At 43.6% G+C, this 13871-nt stretch overlaps 1 protein-coding gene across 6 annotated transcripts in view; it reads right to left on the bottom strand.

Annotated features, from left to right (window-relative positions):
- Positions 1-3208: 3208 nt before the first annotated feature.
- Positions 3209-13871, bottom strand: part of samd4a (sterile alpha motif domain containing 4A) — an 85778-nt gene continuing 75115 nt past the window's right edge. For all 6 annotated transcript variants that reach the window (XM_080492850.1, XM_080492854.1, XM_080492853.1 and 3 more), the window contains one exon: positions 3209-8171. In XM_080492850.1, the coding sequence (XP_080348976.1) occupies positions 8143-8171 (29 nt within the window). In that variant the 3' untranslated portion in view covers positions 3209-8142. The remainder of the gene's footprint in view (positions 8172-13871) is intronic.

Raw genomic sequence — 13871 nt, forward strand, 5'->3', positions numbered from 1 at the left:
GATACTGCTTCAAGTTACATCAGTCAGTGGGAGGAAGATGCTCTATAATCCCATGTTAGTGGAAGGAGATGCTCTATAAACTCATTTTAGGAGGAAGATGCTCTATAATCCCATGTTAGTGGAAGGAGATGCTCTATAAACTCATTTTAGGAGGAAGATGCTCTATAATCACATGTTAGTGGGGGAAGATGCTCTATAATCTGATGTTAGAGGGAGATGCTCTATAATCTCATGTTAGTGGAAGGAGATGCTCTATAAACTCATTTTAGGAGGAATGTGCTCTATAATCTCATGTTAGAGGAGGAAGATGCTCTATAATCTGGATGTTGGTAGAGGAAGATGCTCTATAATCTCATGTTAGTGGAAGGAGATGCTCTATAAACTCATGTTAGTGGAGGAAGATGCTCTATAATCTGATGTTAGTGGAATGAGCTGCTCTATACACTCTTTTTAGGAGGAGGATGCTCTATAATCTCATGTTAGAGGAGGAAGATGCTCTATAATCTGGATGTTGGTAGAGGAAGATGCTCTATAATCTCATGTTAGAGGAGGAAGGTGCTCTATAATCTGGATGTTGGAGGAGGAAGATGCTCTATAATCTCATGTTAGAGGAGGAAGACGATGTTTTCAAGACGAAACTTAAAAGATTTTAAGTCTTTTGTAACAATTTTCCTCTTTGTTGCTAAAATGTGAGTAAACGTGACTTTTCTTTTTCTTTTACTTTTAGATTTTTGTTCACAAACCGAGAGCAACAAGTTCATAAACTCTTAGAGAAGGAAAACAAAATGCTGAGTCATGAAATGGAAACAGACATATGGTACATTTCAGCCCTCGACTGTGACAAAAGAATGACTCAGCAACTCTCAGAGTTTTATAACAGCAGTTTTGTCAAACTGCTGATTCCTGCTTTTTAATCACGTAGAGCAACGATCCACATGTTGAAATCCTCTTGTTTTTTCTCACTGGAGCAAACGAGTTTTTATTCAAAGACAAAATAAGATTAAAATTCTAATTTTAATTCATTGTTTCCTACGGCTGTTAAAATCTGAAAGAGTTAGATCAAATATATATTTATTTAAAATAAACAAAGTTATCTTAAACAGTCAGTCCTTATTTTCTGGTCATTAATTCCAGTTCTTCTTTTCTTTCTTTCGTCTCTAAACAAACTGAACAGAGTCGATAAACGAGCTGCATCCAGTTCGTAGTTCAAACCTGTAAAAAGAAGAAAACGACTGAACACTGCTGCCCTCTAGTGTTGGAATGAAGAAGCTCCAGATTGGATCCAAGCAGCATTTTAAAACCGTCCTGGTGAGAAGAGTTCATCTGGTACCAGGTTGAAAAACTACAATACAATAGAAAATACTTTAAAAACAAACCCAACAACAATATAAGAGATTTAAAGATTGTACTTTTTGTTTTATTCGTCATAAATATATTTGAGAAAATCCCTTTTTTTTTCAGGAGGAAATAATGATACAATTTTTTTCTATTACTTATCAGAAAACTGAGAGAAGTACCTTCGTACAGAGGATGGAATTACTTTTTGAGGACATGAAAACCAGAACATTAAAGTTCTTTCTTAAAGCTGCAATTAGCTGATTTGATGAGATGAGAGATTAAAGACTTCTTTTTCCCCCTCAGCTTTTTATTCTGCTTCATGAAAACTCTTTATTGTGTATTTTATCACATCTCAACTCCAAACAGAACCTGAAGTAAAACAGCAAAAATGAAGAACTGGCCAGGCGGAGCTGATCTATTAAAAGAAGCCTGATGTATGATGGTGCATTAGTGCCACAAAGTAGATTTTATTACTGTATTGACTTTAAGAAGATCTTTTATTTCATCTTTTGTAATGTTGACTTAAATCTCAGCATCAGAACTTTAAAGTTATTATGCAGAATGAACAAAATCACCCTTCATGTGGCACTAATACTTCATCATACGGTGACTGAACACGTCTAAGAGCTTTGGCAGGTGTATTTTTCCTTTCAACAAAAAATGTTAAATCATGTTTATATATTTTCAGCCTCAAAATGTTTTCTTAACGAGTTTAATGAGGTATATTCTGTGAATTATGGAGAGGTCTTTATAGAGAAATATTTTTAAATAAAAACATTTCGGGGCTGTTTTTCTATTAAAAGATACGGTTTTAGAAAAAGTTATATTTTCTTTAAAAGTCATACTTTTAGGGCTCGTTTTTCAGGATTATTTAAAGGAATATTTACAATATTGTGTGTGTGTGTGTGTGTTATTCAGGTTAAGATAATTCATTTTTTGTTAAAATGATTAAAACTAACTTCTTTTGGTTGGTATTCTTCTGAAAAACACCACATTCCCTGTAAAAAATGAAAAGTGCCTATATGCAGTTAAGAAAACGCACCAAAACAAATCATTACCAGGCTGCAGAAATCAGCCAGCAGGTGGCGCTACAACACCTCGCATGTAGGTGAAGAACTGAAGCAATTTGAAATCCTCAAATGAAGTGTTGAGAAGATTTAAAGTTTTTTCTTCAACTAAACTTTATTCTTTGTGTTGAAAATCATTTAGTTGCTGGAAACTTTTTCACTCGTTTCACCAAGTGAAGAGAAAGAAGTTTGTGTTTATGAAGAACGAGGGAAACATTTCATCACGAAGCTTTTTGAACAACTAAATCATCGATACTTTATTTATTCCTTTTACAAGCTCCAAAAGTCCACAAACATTCAGCAGGATCAGTCGCTGCAAAACAAACCGAGTAAAAAACTAGAAACTTCTTGTTTTTCTGAAGGAACCAAACAAGTTCTCACAATGTTCCGTTTTTATTTCTCCAGAACGCCAGAAGAGCTTCAGCTCACTTGTTCTTCTTGACACCTGTACTATGGAGGGATTTGTCTGCGCTGGCGCGTCGACACGGACTTTGTTTGTTTGTTGTTGTTTTTTTCTCAAAGTTCATCTCAGGATCGTTTTTCTCCCAAATCAGACGAGTGAGTCTGAGCTGGAGAACAACGGAACCTCCTGGACGGTGGAACAACGCAGAGCGACCCCCGGAACTAAAACTTGTTAAAAACAGAAATGGGTTTTTCTGTGTGTGAATGTTATCAAAACTCCGAGTACTCCGAGTACTCTGAGTACTTTAAAAGAAGGGATGTTTTGTGTGAACGTGAGCCGAAGCAGTTTTTCTTCAGTCCGTATAAAACCCCTTTACACTGGGGTAAATGTCTCGAGTACAAAAAGGCACAGCCATTTGTTTTCCTAAATATGACTTTCCCAGCCTCGTGCATGCAGTTTTTTTTTTTTTTAAATATAAATTACACCTTTTTTTCAATTTTCTTCTTTTCAGCGTTTTAATTTTTTTTAAATTCTTTGTGTTTTTTTTATTTTTTATTATTAAACATACAATATTCTTTTGTCAAATATATAAGTAAGCCTGCAGTCAATACAGGACATCGGCTCTTTGATAGAATAAAACTAAAGGAAGTAAAAGGAGCACAGTCAAGCGGTAAAACTGCGTTACTGGTTAGACGCTGCTGAAGTTTACAAAACAAACAAAAGAGTCTTGGCATCCCATTTTAACAAACTGCAGAATCTAAAACAAAAATAAAAGATACAAAAACAGCATACATGAGTCAAGTTAAAGTACATTAAATGTTTTTTGTTTGTGTTTTTTTTGGAATATCAAGGCGTTATCTAACTGCTAATACTGCAGCGTGCACAGCGGTGGAACGCTGGTGAGCACTGAAAAACAACAGAAACAATAACTTACAGAGAAAAACAAAGCAAAGCGTTTGGTTTGACGCCGGAGCAAAACAAACCAAACGGAGGCGTCTGGTTGTGTTTCTCGGTCGCTCGCCTCCACGAGGAGGCGGGGCCTCCAGAGGAGGCGGGGCCTCCAGAAGAGGCGGGGCCTCCAGAAGAGGCGGGGCCTCCAGAGGAGGCGGGGCCTCCAGAGGAAACGTGGCACAAAAGGAGAAATAGTGTTTTTCTTTTTAACGCAAAACAAAACAAAAATCTCCCTGTTGTAACAGAACACATATGGCACAGCGATACATCAAAATACTGCAAAAATACTAGTTTTAATATTCCCTTTGAGTACACCACTGCTGCAGGTTCCAGAGGTTTTCAGCTGCACTTCCTGCTTCAGCCTCAAACAGTCGCCAGGAAACACGCCTGCTGACGTTTAGTCGCCATTTCTACCTTTTATCGTTTATCTGCGTGTCTCTGGTGTCACGATGGATCGAAATGCGACCGTTTCAGTAGCCAATCGTACTGAACGGGACTTTTTGTCCGCGAGGGGATGAAACTCCATCACCTGTTGCCGGGTAAAGAAATCTGCCTGAGGCCTTCACTTTCAGTTCTGCAGGCGTCTGCAGTGTAAAACAAGCGTTGGTCACGCTGCTGCTTCAACCAATCACATTTTGATATTGACGACTCAGGACCTTCTAGAAGGCCGAGGGTGACATCAGCATATTCAAGCCCTCTGATTGGCTCGTCAGAGAGTTCACTCTCCAGCTGGCTGACTGCATCTGGAGCAGCTGCATGAACAACAATATAGTTGGTTGATTTAATAGAGGTTTAGTCAACCTACAATGGCTGAAGGAGACGATAAAGAGATTTTAGAGAGAATCAAGGATTATGTTATTTACCATTATATTATTTTTAGGATCATGAAAAGCTGAGGTTTGTCTCCGTCCTCAACCCCCACAGCTTTTTTATGCAGCTGCAGCAGAAGGAGAGACGTGAACTTGGATATTTTTCATTCATAAAGGTATTTATTCTGGCTACACGAGTATCTATCTGTGATGCAACGGCTCTTTATACTGCATCTCTGCATGGTAACTTGGTTTTTGTAACCATAAAGAAGTTATTGAGGGGTGGATGGAGTCAGACCAGCACTAGTGAAGGCTGAGGTCTGAAAGGCACGGCGCCACTGGTTAAAACTCAGAAGTGGTGAAAAATACAGAAACTTGCCAAAACCAGGGTTGTAATTCCACTTTGTGCCACCAGATGATGCAGTGAGTCACACTGACTCACTGCAGCCACCTAGTGTACAAACAGGACATGAAAACATTAAAACATACATACTGTATGTGAGTCTGTTGGTTCTGGATTATAACGTTTCATAACTTTATCAGCTTCAGATATTTTTTTTATATTTTGTTGATTTTTAAGTCCAAACGTTTTACTTTAGGAGGAATTCTGAAAATCGTGGACATTCTGATTCTGAGGAGACAAGAGCTGCTTCTGCATCTCCAGGGTGGGGGAGGAGCTTAAAGATCTAACCAAATGTTTCTATTGGATACAAAATTAGGCCACGCCCTCCGGCAGGACGGAGATTATATGATGTGATAAATGAACGATTCAATAAATGAAACGCAAAAACTGGTTGACGTCTCTTTCCTTTCGTTTCATGAGGTCTTTAAGAAACAGACGACGACTGAACGAATGAACGAATGAACGCACGGCGACAAGACGTCTATTTCTTCAGGTGAAAACCTCGCGGCTGGATTTTCTTTAGAGTCCGAAAGTTACAGAACCTGAACGTTTCTCCCAAACAGAACCGAGTTCAAACTCCTCATCTCTTCTGAACCGCCACGACTTCCTCCAGGGAACCGCCCACTTCCTGGTTTACCAACGACTTTCGTCACTGAACGGAAAGGAAACCTCCTCGTGACGCTGGTAGATACAAACAGGATTATAGTTCAATAACATCAACAAACAAACAAACCAAAAGAAAAAGTCTGTCGGCAACAACTAATAAAAACTGGTAATATTTGAGATGTACGTATGGTCACCAGCCATAACAAGTTAATACATGTGGTACTTTAAATAAGAACAATACACCTAAATGATCAGTATCACCTCTGCAAAGAGAAAAAGAACTAAAATAAAAAAGAATAAATAAGGTTCTAGGTTTAAGTTCTGATTCACGTGGCAGCGACTCGGTTGAGATTCTGACGAAAACAAGCGGATCAAAACAAACAAACACTGAAAGGCTGAACGTCAGAGAGTGTGTGTGTGTGTGTGTGTGTGTGTGTGTGTGTGTGTGTGTGTGTGTGTGTGTGTGTGTGTGTGTGTGTGTGTGTGTGTGTGTGTGTGTGTGTGTGTGTGTGTGTGTGTTGTGAGGCTCAGCGGAGCAGCAGAACAGAGTTTCCGTCTGGTTTTCTATCCATCAGGAACATTATTTATATTTTACTCTTTAACGATCAAACAGGAAGTCCGATCAATAACGCTGCTCTACGTTTGATTAACGGCTGATCGTGTGCCGAGCGTCTGAGCTGCTGCGAAAACAAACAGATTCAAGTTGTTAAATTATCCTGCCAGAGAATGGAACCCACAGCAGGGAACCTCCAACCAGCAGACCCTGTTCTGGTCCTCCAGGCTGAGCCCGCCGGGTTTTAAACTCCCACTCGAGCCTCCGGAGGAACCGGCGGTTCCTCGCCGCCGTGCGGTTCCTCGCCGCTGTGCGGTTCCTCGCCGCCGTGCGGTTCCTCGCCGCCGTGCGGTTCCTCGGAGTGTCACATTATCATATCAAGTGCAGGAAACATACCAAGTACGAGAGAGTTGAAAAGAAAAAAACAAAAAGTAACAAAGAAACTAAACAATAGAGAATCGCTCCAAGGCGACCTTTCAGGGTCGGACAGGAAGGAGCGCATTCCAAAATAAAGCTACTCTAAACTGAGGATAAATATTAAGACACAGAAGAACCATGAGACTCTGAATAAAAAGAAAGAAGATGTTTTCCATGTCAGTTGTAGGGCGGAGGACGGGTGGAGGACGGGTGGAGGACGGGTGGAGGACGGGGGGAATCCTGCAGCCGCGACCAAACCTCAGCTTTCCTGTCTGACCGAGACCTGCCGTGGCTGCATCTGGCCAGCAGGGGGAGCCAGGCGTCAGCGGGACCATCTCTGGGAAAACGGCCCTTCGTGGACTGACGGGGCCATTTCTCCGGCGTTGTGACACACAGAGAGGATTCCTCCCGGAGTTTCCTCCTCCGCCGCTCCACATCCCAACACCTTCCTCCGTTGTAACATGCAGCGTCAGCAAAAAGAAAACCTACAACTAAACCTAGAATCTGACAGATCCCACCACTCAGTCTCCCAGGTTAGAAAAAGCCACACATTGTGAATTCGACGGTTCATGCAGGACTTCCTCCTCCTACTCGCTCACATCGACGGACTCGCCACGCCATTTAACCTCAACGTCATCTTCCGCCGCCGCCAGAGGTCCCGCCTCTGGGGTCGTCCTCCTTTAAACATCCGCTCCCCCTCCCGCATCACGCTCCTTCCTTCTGCTACTTTCTTTGTCTTTCTCCACATCACCCTCTTCCTCTCCTCCCTCCTCCCATCTGCTCTGCCTCTCCTGTCGTCTTCCACTCATCCATGTCTTTTCTCTGCTGGCTGCTAAAATAAAGAATAAGCACGTTAGTTGTAAACTAGTGTGATGGCTACTTGTGGGATGTAAAGCTTGTCGACGGCTTTACAGAACAATTACACAAAGTCATACCTGAAGTTCTTACTGTACCCTCTGAAAGTAGCATCAATATGTAAACAATAAAAACATACATACAGATAAATGCTTTGTTTCTGAGCAGCTCCACGAGCTGAATCCCAGAGAAACTGCTCAGGAAGTCCCAAACCTCCTTCTCAATAGTCGTGGCCCTGCTTGTCCCGTCTGGTTTTTGGGTCTGAGGTTCTGGATTTGAAGCCACGAGCCGCGGTCAATGTGTGAGGACCAGACGGTGTGGGGGAGGGGCCAGGGCGAGGGCCGCCGTCGTACTGAGCCGGATCCTCGGGCAGCGGCTCCCTTCTGCTGGGGGCGACCGGACTGCAGTACAGCTTCTCGCCTGCACGGGGTGGGGGGGCGCTGTTCACACACTGTCCGGGCCACGGTCCATTCCTTTTCTCTCTCCTCACCTCCGACAGGTGATCGCCAGCGTGTCGGCGGAGCAGAAAGTGTGTCCTTCCCGATGGGCGGAGCCAATTAGATAGCTTGTGGTGATCGGCCGTCGCGGGTTTCCTGGATCCCGACCGCCCCGCCCTTTGGTTGAGCTCTGCCATTGGCTGCAGGGAGAGGGGGCGGGACGGCTGGTGACCTCGAGGTGACTTATTGTGAGAGAGCCTCGTGAACCGGCGTGTTCCCGCAGCTCTCGCTCAGGCGCTCCGTTCATATCGTTGATGTGCGGTCGGCACCATCTGAGGAACAGACAACAGGGAAAGATCAGGGAATATCAGGAAATATCAGGAAATATCAGGGAATATCAGCAAATATCAGGGAATATTAGGGAATATCAGGAAATATCAGGGAATATCAGGAAATATCAGGGAATATCAGGGAATATCAGCAAATATCAGGGAATATCAGCAAATATCAGGGAATATCAGGAAATATCAGGGAATATCAGGGAATATCGGCAAATATCAGGGAATATTGGGAAATATCAGCAAATATCAGGGAATATCAGGAAATAGGGAATATCAGGGAATATCAGGAAATATCAGGGAATATCAGGGAATATTAGGGAATATCAGGGAATATCGGCAAATATCAGGGAATATTGGGAAATATCAGCAAATATCAGGGAATATCAGGAAATATCAGGGAATATCGGGGAATATCAGGAAATATCAGCAAATATCAGGGAATATCTGCAAATATCAGGGAATATTGGGAAATATCAGCAAATATCAGGGAATATCGGGAAATATCAGGGAATATCGGGAAAGATCGGGAAATATCAGGGAATATCAGCAAATATCAGGGAATATCAGGAAATATCAGCAAATATCAGCAAATATCAGGGAATATCAGGAAATATCAGGAAATATCAGCAAATATCAGGGAATATCAGCAAATATCAGGGAATATCGGGAAATATCAGGGAATATCGGGAAAGATCGGGAAATATCAGGGAATATCAGGGAATATCAGCAAATATCAGGGAATATCAGGAAATATCAGCAAATATCAGGGAATATCAGGAAATATCAGCAAATATCAGGGAAAGATCGGGAAATATCAGGGAATATCAGCAAATATCAGGGAATATCGGCAAATATCAGGGAATATTGGGAAATATCAACAAATATCAGGGAATATCTGGAAATATCAGGGAATATCGGGAAATGTCAGGGAATATGAGCAAATATCAGGTAATATCAGAAAACATCAGCAAATATCAGCAAGTATCAGCAAATATCAGGAAATATCAGAAAACATGAATTGTTTTTTATTTTAAATCAGAAAACATCAGGAAACACCAGAAAATATCCGAAGGCGGGTCAAACTCATTTCAGTTCAGGAGCCACACACAGTCACAATTTCATCTTGAGTGGCTGGTCTGGAAAAATTCCGATAGAGAGTATTAGGGCCACTGAAGAAGAAAATAAAATGGAGGCTGAAAAACAAAAAAAACTTCATGCGCTTCAGAAAAAGTCAAAAATCAAAGTTGAGTTGAGAGACGTCTGTCCATCCCTCACTGCGGATGTGAATTCACATTAAATCACTTAATTGTGACTATATAGTGTTGCTTACTGCTTATGGACATTTTACACAGGATTTCCTTGATTAATAAGAACATTTAAATAAGCAGCCCGGGATCCGTGTCTTTATCCTTCGTACTCGACCAACTTCCTCTACAGAACCAGGCAGCAGCTGCTCTGTCTCTTCTGGTCCTGATTCTGATGATAACTGTGTTCCTCTACAGAACCAGGCAGCAGCTGCTCTGTCTCCTCTGGTCCTGATTCTGATGATAACTGACCGTGTTTATGAGGTAAATTCTGTCCTGAAGCATCTTTTCACCGCTTCATTAAAGCTCCTGATATCATTTTGTAGAAGACGTCACACCGCTGGCGTGTGGATGGATGGACTTTTTTCTCGGTAAAAAAAAAAAAATAAATAAAAATCTTGACTTTGATTTTTTATGAAGTTTCTGTAATTTCAACTTTTTTCTTCTTTAGTGACTCTAATACTCTTCCGTAATAAACAATGCAATAATAAAGCTTAAATTGAAACTTTGGTATAAAGTACATGTGATGAAAAATGTCTATATTTACACAAAACCAAACAATTACGACTGAAAATGACAACAATCTGAACATAAAGCCGATTTCCATGAAACCTTCTGGTGCAAAATACAGTGAAACATCCAAAAACTCAGAACTGTTGCATTCTGGGAGTTTTTACAAACCCTGGCAGCTTGGCTGTGAGGCTAATGCTAGTTAGCTCGCTTTCTCGGGTCTCTGTGCGTGTTGTGTGACGACTCCATAGAAATGAGTATTTTTCAATGGGAGTTCTTTGAAGGTTTGCTGGTGGTTTGGCCGGACTGGAGCCTCTTTGGGTCGGTTTTGTTCCACAAGCTTTATGTTTGAAACTTCGGCTCCAGAGGCTGAAGCTACATTTCCATTGAAAAAATTCAGAAACTCTGTAAAACCTTGATTTTCAGGAATATTAATTCCGATCTGAAGATTCTGACTGGAAGATACTTGTGATGCAAAACTGACAAAATGAGTGAAAATGTGATCAGAACAGACGTCAGGACAAAACAGTGCAGCAACAATTTACACCAAATATACAAACTAGACTGACCAGCATGAGGAAGAGGACAGGAATACTGCATGGGGTGCTACTGACAGAGTAGAATGTGTTGTACTGGAGGATTTCAGCCTGGATAGTTGCTCATACTGGCTCCGCCCATCTCTGCTAAACCTTAGAAAAAGTCTTCAGGCAGGAAAATCTGCTGCTACTGAGGCAAAAGTCTCAGAGAAAACCGATGAGGAGGCAACATGAGGAGGTGATTGATCAGAGGAATGTTTTCCACCCTTTTCCACAATATGGACCCCCTGCCCAAGGACCTGGACCTTGAACCTTGAACCCACTGGATCTAACTCCTTTAAAACTCTTTCTCTTACGTGTATCACCGGATCACAGTTGTTAGGAGGTACAATGAGGATTTACTCTGGATCTGATCCAAAATAAGAAGTCGTCTTAACACAATGCATGCTGGGACAGGCTACAGGCCTCCTCGGACCCGGAACATGAATAAGCTGGAACAGAAAAGGATTTCAAGTCTCAGCAGTTCAGGATCAATCCTTCTAAACTCCAAGAGCTCAAGTGGATTTAAAAGCAGAGTTTAGGTTTTATGTCCCCGTCTGCTACTGAAAGCCTCCAGTCATCTCTAAATCTGCTGCCACGTCTTGGAAGAATAGAAAGTATTTAAAAAAAAGTAAGAAGCAGAGCAGTGATCTGACTGGGCCCCGAGCTGAAGCCTGGAGCTTGTCAGACCTGGAGCCCGGCGGGGGGTCCAGGTCCAGACCAGTCTGACATGACAGCTGCTGAGTCACAGAAACCAAAAAACCTCCATCGTCATCATCAACGACGAATTAAAAAGAAAAACGAAAGCAAAGCTAAACTGTGATTGAAAAGTGGAGTTGAGCTTTATGTTAACATCTTAGAACCAAAACCTAAACTCCACCTGCTGAACTCCACCTCCTCCATTCCTTCACATACAGCAGGTGGAAGAGAAAACCTATCTATGGTTGAATGAGGATGTGTGGCAGCTCGGAATGCCAGGAGGACGTTTGCATGTTCTCCCTGTGGTTCTGTGGGTTCTACACCAGAACGTAGACTCACCTCAGATAAAACAGCTGCAAGAGCTGGACGGAGAACATGACTGCTTATGGCTCATTAATACGAGTTCAATGTTGATCAACCTGTTTACACCTGTTTACTGTTCTCCTCTGACTCTCATCCTGGGGAGGGGGAGGGGGAAGAGAAGGGGGAGGAGGAAGGGGGGAAGGGGGGGAGGAGGAGGAGATGGGGGGGGAGACGGAGGAGGAGGAAGGGGGAAGGGGGGAGGAGGAGGAGGTGGAGACGGAGGAAGGGGGAGGAAGAGATGGAGGAGGGGGAGGAGACGGAGGAGGAAGAGGAGAAGGAGAAGGAGGAAGAGGAGGAGGAGTAACAGGAGGAGGGGGAAGAGGAGAAGGAAAATAGGAAGAGGAGTAGAAGGAGGAGGAGGAGGAACAGGAACAGGAGGAGGAGGAAACAGGACAGGAGGAGGAGGAGGGAGGAGGAACAGCAGGAGGAAGAGGAGGAGGAGGAACAGGAACAGGAGGAGGAGGAGGAGGAGGAGGAGGAGGAGGAGGAGGAACAGGAGGAGGAGGAGGAGGAACAGGAACAGGAGGAGGAGGAGGAACAGCAGGAGGAAGAGGAGAAGGAGGAACAGGAGGAGGAGGAGGAACAGGAACAGGAGGAGGAGGAGGAACAGGAACAGGAGGAGGAGGAGGAGGAGGAGGAACAGCAGGAGGAAGAGGAGGAGGAGGAACAGGAACAGGAGGAGGAGGAGGAGGAGGAGGAGGAGGAGGAGGAACAGGAGGAGGAGGAGGAGGAACAGGAACAGGAGGAGGAGGAGGAGGAACAGGAACAGGAGGAGGAGGAGGAACAGCAGGAGGAAGAGGAGAAGGAGGAACAGGAGGAGGAGGAGGAACAGGAACAGGAGGAGGAGGAGACCAGCAGCCTTCAGCTGGATTTTAGTGAAAGAGACGAGAAACAGACCAAAATATGTTGACTAAGAGGGAGTTTCTCTGGGTGAACACACACACACACACACACACACACACACACACACACACACACACACACACACACACACACACACACACACACACACACACACACACACACACACACAACACACACACACACACACACACACACACACACACACACACACACACACACACACACACACACACACACACACACACACACACACACAAAGCAGCCGTTGTGTGTGGGGCACTGAGACCTTCTGTTCTCCACTGCAGCCAGAACTCGGCTCACAAGAGAAAATCCAGCCCAACCAGCTGAGTGAGTCAGTCCAGCACAAGGTGAAGCCACAGACGAGCTGAGGACGCTGGCCTCACGTCCAACCCGTCCAAACACTCTCAAACACTTCAGATGAGCCATTCTGCCTCAGGGACTCTTCATGAGGAGCCGTGGTTCTAAACCCACGGACGTTTCAACTCTGTGCTTCACCTTCACACCACACAAGGTCAGCCAGTGTGTGGACGCTGTCGGCTCGTCCTCTTAACTATGAAGCGCTCCTGCACAGGAAGTCCCCCAGCAGGTCACTTCTGATTTACTCCATCTTCACATTTTCCTTGTTTTTTGGACTAAACTTGGACCAGAATCGCTGCCGGATGAGAAACACGGAGAGTTGTGGACTGAACTGCTGGAACCAAAGACATGAAGCAGCGCCGGTCATCAGGACGTCTGCAGTCAAATGTCTGCAGGCTCTTCGTTCGTCACAAGGACTCGTATCCTCCAGCTGTTCAGCTCTTCCACATAGTCTGGTTGCTCCAGAAACCTTGGATTCAGTTTCCAGCCTTTCCTCCATTTGAATCTTGCAGGTATGGGGACAATTATTACTGCTGGAAAAGCTTTAGAACGTTAACCTTGTATAATATGATTCGTTAAGATAAACATAGTCCCGAGTGTCTAAACCCTCCACGGGAAGAAAACTACAACACAACTGTTAAGCTAAGCCCATGATAAGAGAGTTTATAGAAGACCATATCTATTAAAAACTAAATCAGATGTATGGGGATGTGAAGACCATCAAATCGTCTAATCATAAATACTGTGATTCAACAATAAACTTTAATAACCGTTAACTGGTTTGCTGAACGTGACGACGAGCTGGCTGTACTCCAACATCTCAGTCCCGTTCCTCACCTGAAGGACGTGGAGGAACGTTCACATCCTGCCGTTATCACGTCAGTACGGCCCGAACCCTCTGGAGGGTGGTTAGGTTCCTAACCCTAACCGTGTTCAATCTACGCCTCCGAGAGTTACAGCAGTTCTGAGGGTCAAAGTACCTGATGAAGTGCTGGTGA

The sequence above is a fragment of the Lipophrys pholis genome, assembly GCF_963383615.2.
Source record: "Lipophrys pholis genome assembly, chromosome: 2".
Taxonomy (NCBI): Eukaryota; Metazoa; Chordata; class Actinopteri; order Blenniiformes; family Blenniidae; genus Lipophrys; species Lipophrys pholis.